General features: G+C 46.1%; 1 protein-coding gene across 7 annotated transcripts in view; it reads left to right on the top strand.

The window, feature by feature from the left end:
* Rpb8 (DNA-directed RNA polymerases I, II, and III subunit Rpb8) overlaps window positions 1–8,361 on the top strand; it is a 68,502-nt gene that overhangs the window by 32,210 nt on the left and 27,931 nt on the right. For 6 of the 7 annotated variants that reach the window (XM_011145210.3, XM_019842542.2, XM_011145211.3 and 3 more), the window contains one exon: window positions 3,280–3,460. In XM_011145210.3, the coding sequence (XP_011143512.1) occupies window positions 3,280–3,460 (181 nt within the window). Of the gene's footprint in view, window positions 1–3,279; window positions 3,466–8,361 lie in introns of those variants that run through there. The other variant, XR_003113550.1, reaches the window with a different exon arrangement.

Here is an 8,361-nt window from a genome sequence, read left to right as displayed (position 1 = left end):
TCTTTCTCTCTCTCTCTCTCTCTCTCTCTCTCTCTCGGCCGGATCCCCGTTCTATCCCCCTTGTGTATATATCGTCGCCGACCGCGCACTGTCACGCATTATCGATTCCGCCGTTGGAGACCCGAACGGCGAAGAACCACCGGCAATAACGCGGCTCTCTCCCTCTCTCTCGCTCGCTCGCTCGCTCTTCTCTCTCTCTCTCTCCCTCCCAAGGTCATCGTCGTGAATCGAGGTCCTGCCTCTCTTCCCGATTCGCGTTCGCTTAATTGCTCGAGAGGTGGTGCGTTGCCTCAGATACTTTGAATGTGATCGATACCACCGCGTATTATAACGCTATAACGCCCAACGGCTTCATTGACGCCGTACAGTTGTACCTTCCTCTGGAGCCTCTCGCTCACCGGGACGACCCTCTCGTTGTTTCGAGAAGAAGCAAAGCAGCTGGATCGGTTTTACTCCTGAGGATCGGCCAGCGTCGCTCGTCCCGAGGCTCGCTGCACGACGAGGAGACAGGCTCGCGCTTGTCGGACATGGCGTTTCGGTCAAATGAGGGTTAATTTAAGCGCGAAGTATACCACGTTCGACCGGATGATCTATAGTCGGCCGCCGCCGCCGCCACCGCCGCCGCCGCCGCCGCCGCCGCCGCCGCCGCCGCCGCCACCGCCGCCGCTGCTGCTGCTGCTGCTGCTGCTGTTACGGTGTGGCACCATTATGATGTAAGCTCGCCTCACGTACTCGCCGCGCCGAGAGCGGTGAGATCAATTGGTCCTGCGGAGGACGGTTTTCCCGACTCGCTCGCGCTCCGTAGTAATCACGCAGCCGGGGCGGATTTAAATGTTCCAGCCTCGAAGCGTGCGAAACGGCTTCCTCCAAGTCGCGGCCACCGAGCGAGAGACGACGCGACGCGTTCGGCCTGTTACGTTATCCGACGTGAAATAGCGATGTGCCGCGAATATGAAGCGTCTCAATCGATTATTCACTTAGACGTCATACTCACTTAGCTTCCGAGTAATCTCTCCTGTGTAAAAAACGCACTGGGCTTCCGCTGTCCGTGCGTGTCGCGCGGCGGGTATGTGAGAGGATATTTCCTCTCTTCTTTCTCTTACTCTCACTGTAGACGGTCTTTTCGTTTTTGTTAAAGTTTCATTATTGCGACGCCAGTGTTTTTTTTTTTTTTTTCGAGTTTGCCGCTAAAGGAGATTTTTTCAGTTCCAGCTTGATTCGTCTTGCGTGCGCAAGATGTAAAGAAAAAAAAAAGAAAAACGCTCGGGGAAAATTTACGTAAAATTTCATCGCAAATGTATACGCAAGCGAGATACGCGCGTTGCCTTTTTCGCGATCGACGGGAAGAAAAACGCGCGTGGCCTCGTTACATGAACTTTTCGTGTGTTCGGCCGCTAGTATTTATGTCGAGGCGATTTGCGATGCAAATCGATAAGACATATCGATGCCTGAAATCGTCGCATATCGAGGATTGTTGCTCCGATGGATGGACTTTCGCCCGAAGCTCCTTTGTGGCCGACGAAGCGGCCGCCGCGACGCCGGCGGACGGCCACGATGGCGCTGACGATGTGGTATCGATTAAAGTACACGCTATACCTGCTCGCCGTGGCGCGTACTTAACCTTGACCTTGCGTCCCGGGACCTTCTTACGTTTGCTCCAGTCCACGGGGTTACGTGTGAGAACGCCTATTCCGCGGTGGCGGATCTTCCTTCGGCGGACCATCCATCTCGCGTTGCGGAAAGATCTGCTCGCTGAGAGAAAAGAAAATCACCTTCCCTCCTGCGCGAGAGCGAGCGATCCTGTCTGCCGAATTGAATGCCAGTTTAGCCGGACGTTCTTATCCGCCACGCCACATCGGCTCGTTGATTCAGTGGGATTTATTAATTAATTGTTGTTGCGCCGGAACGCAAGTCGTGCGCTGCGCTTGCAGTGTCACGTCTGTTGAAAGTGTCCCGAAGTCCGACTCCTCGGAAATGTGCGCGCGTTTCTGCCGCGCCTTCTCTCTGCAAAAGTCTGTACAGTTCGTTCTCGATCTCCTGACAACCTTTTGACGTGAGACTCGCGTGTGCTCGGAACTGGAGGACGAAGAAGGAGCGAGCGAGTCGAGTGCAGAGGCTGCGGCTGCGGCTGCGGCTGCGGCTGAAACGAACGGACATCTTTTTCCCTCACCTGCTCCAGTTTCGCTCTCACGCTATATACCGTGACCTCCTTTCCAGCCTCTTCCTCGTTCCTGCACACTGTCTTCCGTCGTTTCCTCCTTTCCATTCGTATCGATTTCAATCGCAATCTCGGGGGGGGGGGCCTGCATCGCACGGCTAACGTAATTTCGCGCAATGGAAAATAGAACGGCGTGTCTTATACATATGTGTGTGTGTGTGTGTGAGTTCGCGCAACTAATTTTGCCGATCCACGGTCGCATTAAATTAGTCGAGCTCAGCAATATCAATTCGTGATTTCAGCTGCGCGCATGATCTACCGTTTTCCTGCCTCCTCCCGTTTTTCCTCTTTTTTTTTTTTTTCTTTTTTTTTCCCCGTTTGATGCTGAGCGCGCGCACACACATTCACCAATTATTTGATTTGCATCGTGTGAATAAAGTTTCGTAACGCGATATTAGAGTTAAATTCTCCGTTTACACAATCTAGCTGCGCCACCAGCCAGCCGAGCACATGCACGCGACTGATGCAACACCGCGCGCGCGATGTGTTTTCGATGCATTCGCGTAAAGGCTATTATTGGACCCGGTTATATTCCGTCGTTGCCGCCTCGCGACTTTGCTTTTTATGCGCCCGCGAGAGACAAATACGGGGAAGAAAAGGAAAGGAGAGACCCTCCGCTCAATTAAGCGTAAGCATTGCGACGCGAGGCGATGAGACGTCGACGCCGTTATTCGACGTTGGTCGAAATAAATTGGCTCATACCAATTCGGCACGCACTAATTTGGTTTTTCGTGAGGTGCGTCGATATTGATACCTGAGAAAGAAAAGAACGCGCTCTGACTTTGAGTGTCCGTGGAGCTGTCACGATCATCGATCATTCCCAGCTGACCGTAGCTGGTCGTACATGATTAATCTGTGTTGATATAACATTTTTATATATCACTTTATATATTTTATATATTGCGATACCGTGTACTTTTTATATTTTTGACGCAACGCCTGCCAGATGAAACTTTACTCGAGACAATCGAGACCTTGCCTCGTGCCGAATCGTTTTCAGCAATTCTTGCGATGTAAAAGGAGTGCCTGTAAAAGGGAACTTTGTTTCTTCGTGTGCTTAGGTGCCAAATTCCGTCTCGTGCTGGCCACCACGTTGCGCGAGGACGGTTATCCTGACGGAAACGAGTGGAACGCCACGGAACAAGAAGGCGGTTCCAGGGCGGATAGTTTTGAGTACGTCATGTCTGGCAAGGTGTACCGGATCGAGGGCGACGAAGCTAGCAACGAGCCGAGCAGCAGATTGTAAGTAGCTATCATTGTCTCTTATCGGTCATCGGTTCGTAAGATCATTCTAGGAGGAACCTCCATTTTCCTTTTTTTTTTTATTAAAAAATCTGTGATGCTAAAGTCGAGGAGTGCATCATATTTCCGTGGAGTGCACAATCAAAGGACGGATGAGGGATTGGTGTCCCAGATTGATCTTACCCCGAATTATCAGTCTTACACAACGCAATGTAGAATTTATCTTATTGACGAAGATTAAGATTCGTTTGCGCCGCGCGATTTTTCACACCATCACGATTACGTTTGCACTGTGCGAAGTGTGCGGTAATGTGAAGTACGCGCTGATAATCGAATAGGGATGGACTATCGCTTGATAACAGCTTATCAGATATCGACGTAGCGCCTTTGCATATCTGACGGCAGTTCGGCATTATCGTAATGATGCGAGTTAAGACAATGCGGATTACATTGCGCAAACTCTGGTAGACAAAAAGTAGCTAGCGTAATTGTCGTTGCGTCATTGATATTATTGTGCGATGTTTCGTTTGTACGTATCGGAGATGGAGAGGAACAACGTTCGAGCGAGTCTGTTATGTTACGACTTTGCGACATTAAAAATCGCGCGGTATAAACGAATCTGCGCTCGTTGCGTGTCATGCCCGAGCAGAACCGAGCGACTTGTTTAACACTTTGACTGGCCACGTCATCCATACGCGGATGATGCATGAATTTCCGCAGGGGCTCCACCGTCCGTTTTCAGGTGACGATCTTTTAACCTCTTGCGCTGGAAATTTATTGGCCGATGCCTGTGACGAGCTCGTCTAAAATAATCGAAAGCGAGCTGTTACGTGAAATCGTTTCCACACAATTTTAAACAATCGCGACGTCTGGTAACAAACGACGACATGCGAGCGACGCGCGTAACACGTCATTCCAACGCAAGAGGTTAAATATTTTTTTTCATTGACGAGAGAACTCTCCTTAGAGAGAGAGAGAGAGAGAGAGAGAAGAGAACAGGACGAATAAAAAGATCATTAATGGATAGCAAAATAAAATGGCAGTTTTTAGAACAAAATATTTACCTTACTTTTTCCTTTTATCCGACAAAACTATTAAATTAGCAGCGCAGTCAGTCAAGTGTTAAAGTGCTCATAAAGGCGACAAAACAATACAGGAGCGTACGCGTCCAATTAACCCTCAGATAACGAAGCGAAAATTCGTGAAATTTGTAGAACACAACAGTGTTATTTTATCAAGGATAAATTTGGAAACACTTTTCTTATCGAATATTAATAAAATGTTCACACTATCTTTGAACCCGAATTCAGATTTTATGCGATATTTTGGGTTCAGCGAAAGATGAGAAGCAATGAATTTGCTAGATTTCGACGCACATCAACCCTCCGTTGCTCTCGTCATGCCTTGGCGAATATGCTCTCATGAGCGTGTAAGTATCGCTAAAGCGTGCCGCTGAAAGTGAAGTGTACGTTTTGAATAAAAATTCCAACGTATAAGATAATTCCATTGCGTTACAATTATTGTGTGGGTATGTTATACCTTCCCATGCATTCAAGATCACGCGTTGTCTCGCTTTCTATGACGCAGATTATGACGTAGTTGTATTTATGTCGTAGAACTACGACCAGTCTGGCTATTGATAACCTAGCAGTATCTCAACGCGCTCTTTCTTTACTTTTCTTTATCCGATAGTTAACATTTTCAAGATCTGCTGGCAAGGTTAGGTAGGTAGGTATAAGTTGGGATGGGTGTGGAGGTAGGGAAGTAGGATTCGCAGTATCTCGACGTGATGAACTAGATAGCCCCGAAGCGAAGGGGGGGGGGCTTGATGCAATGCTCACACGGTTCCAAGTTCTTCCCCCAAAATCAGGACTACCTAGGAAAAAGAGGTTAGGGCAGGTACGTTTAGGTACGTTGCATATTTGTTAATTAAGTTCAAAGTTTAAGACTTGCAAAATTAATCGAGTTGAGTCGGAAGTTGTAATTTTCTCAATTCTCTCGACTTGACTTTCTCAACGGAAGTTCCACGATTGATTACTCATGCCGCGTTTGTACAATTAGAAGATAAGACTTCCTCCTAACTAAGCGCGCTCAAGAGCAACGGAGAGTTGAAAAGTGTTGTCCGACGGCGGTATTTCTGACGGCTGAAGACACCAGCTCATTATTGCATAAGCGTACGAAAATTGTCTTGAGCACAAAGCTTCGCGCGAAGTCGAGTGGCCGTCGCGCGATAACTGTTTCGTCGATCCTTCGTTATCTGCGAGAGCCCCTCTGTGTGTCAACTTTGTTCTGCTCGGGTATACTACGCCGGCGGTCTGGTATATCGGGTGTACGCATGGACGGCACCAGACGTCACGACACGTGACGTCGCTCTAACGCATCGACGCGGCCAGACTTTCTGCTGTGTGGTCTCTTATTGGCTCGCTTCCAGTGCTCAATGAAGCCGCTCTCTCTCTCAGTGAGCTTCTGAAAACAACTTTCTGCGTCGCTCGCGCTCGCAGAAAAATTCTCTCCCTCTCTCTCTTTCTCCCCTTCCCTCTCTCCCTCCCTCGGTCCTTCTCTCTCTCTCTCTCTCTCTCTCTCTCTCTCTCTCTCTCTCTCTCTCTCTCTCTCTCTCTCTCTCTCTCTCTCTCATTCTCACTTATCAACGATGTAACGGGAGAAATCGATCATCTCTTTGGTTTCTCCGCATATCGATCATCGCTGGGCGATATTTGCGAAAACGTTGATCCAAGTTTGCCGCGGTCGTACGTTAATAATTGCGTGGGATTTATTCTTGACATTCCATACGGTAAACACATCGCGCCTTACTTTCATTCGACTCGGTCAATGTAGATTTACGATTTACGACTATGTGTGCTATTTGATATTTGTCGTACTCAAAAGTGAAACATCGCGGCCATGCTGTGTCTTGGAGTTTAGAACAGATATTTCTAGGAGAGATGCCAGAGCTGCACGCGATCTGTTTACCGTTCCTATCTGCCAAGTTGCAATCTGCAAACATTACTTGATCTGGCTTCCGGGTTGGTGCCGTCTCTGGATGTTTCCGATATTTCGTGAACATTTCACTTTACTTGATCAAAAAAGCTGGATCTGTCGTCCCTCCGGAGCTACTTACTTTATACGGACATTTTTGAGAATAATTAAGTACGTATTGGACGACAAATTCCTTTATTCGTTTGTTTCGTTGATTGGAGACTCGGTTGGTAAGAGTGGAGGGGAAGAAGTGAGGAGGAGGGGGGGATGGTTTTGGATTTTTTTAATGCCCGTTTTTGCCAACTGTGTGGTTTAACCGGGGTTTTAGTATGTCACGAAAAAATTCTGCGTCATGATTTGGAAATCTCAATAATTAAAGAAGAAATTAAGAGACTCTGAGATATCATGACCACCACATCAACGCCCCCCATACAAGTGGTTTAACAGCGAACTTATGGGAAAATTCCGAACCCGCAAACTTAAAAGAACACCACCCCAGGATCTAATTGATTGGTTGATTGATTGATATTTGATTAATTGATTGATCGATCTATATTAATTTTGGTGTGTGTTCCGCTGGAGGCACACCCTTCAAGTCAATATATAATAGACACAAACTACGATATTACTGAATGTCTCACTACAAGACAAATTATATGTTTGGTTAAAAAAAAAAGAGAACTATAGTGAAACTGGTTAAAATTAATTATCAGCTTAATATTGATTGTTCTACGATTGTTTCTACGAGCACACCATCTAGAACGTTTAGCTAAACTTATAACATGTGACATAATTCAGGAGGCACTTGGACGTAGAACATTGATTGTCCTGACGGGATTAGATGATATAGGAATCGTATCTTCTGAAAATGCTTTCCAATGTCCAAGTATTTTTTACTGTAATAAAAATTAACGAAGAAAAATCGTTGTCGTGCAATGAAAATTTTTCTAAAATTTCTTAAAAATTTAGAAAAACTGATTTTAACTGACTTGGTATTAAAATATAAAAATGCAATAGGGAATAAAAAGACGGACAGAGAGAGTAACCCTTAAGGACAGGGAAAAGTGGAGAATGATAGAAAATATTTACAATAACAACAATTTTTACTCAATCGAAATCGCATTCTAAATTCGATGTTACCGAGCCCTTCCAAGTAATTTATGTGATGTTTAAATCTTTTTTTCTTCTGTCCGGTATCACAATATCATTCTCATCATCAAAAAAACAACGTAAATTATGAAAATTTCTGTGTCCTGAAATATTTGTCATTTTATATCAACATTATCGCACATTAAATATGGCTACACAATTTTTAAATACTAGACAGGTTAGCCACATGTTTTAACCGTAATTTAACAGTACGAAACGGACGATATTGATCGTTTAAGTTACACTCGATTTAAACGTGAGTTAATCATTGGTAGACACCGATATTTAAGTTAACTTTCCTTAACCGGATGTTAACTTTTCGAGCCGCGTTCGTAAACAGGTACAAGTTCGGAAGTATGAGGGAAGTATGATATGGATGGGGGGGGGGGGGCGAGTGATTCTTAAGCCACTGTGTCTTTGTTGAGATTATCGGCATGACTGCACTACGTGCAGTTGTATTATTGCATCGAGCCGTCGCATTGTAATCTTCGCACAATGTTTTCCTTCTTCTTATGCCAGACGGGAATTTCCCCAGAACGCGCAATACGTTCATCCGTCTCTGTTGCAATAATAGGTTCCAGACTGTGTCTCTCGGTCGATCGAGAGTCGGTTGATCTTGCTGAACGTTGTTTCACCGCGACGATCGTTCTTACGTAATTAGCAGACGCGCGAACGACGACGAAGTAACGGAATACTAAATATTGCGCCAAGTCCGACGGGATAAATTTTAGTTCCGTTGATTAACGGTACCGACAAAGTTACGTGTCGAGCAAAAT

This window comes from Harpegnathos saltator, unplaced genomic scaffold (assembly GCF_003227715.2).
Source record: "Harpegnathos saltator strain DR-91 unplaced genomic scaffold, Hsal_v8.6 scaffold51, whole genome shotgun sequence".
Taxonomy (NCBI): Eukaryota; Metazoa; Arthropoda; class Insecta; order Hymenoptera; family Formicidae; genus Harpegnathos; species Harpegnathos saltator.
The sequence above is the reverse complement of the archived record's forward strand: the minus strand, read 5'-3'. Positions and strand labels throughout refer to the sequence as shown.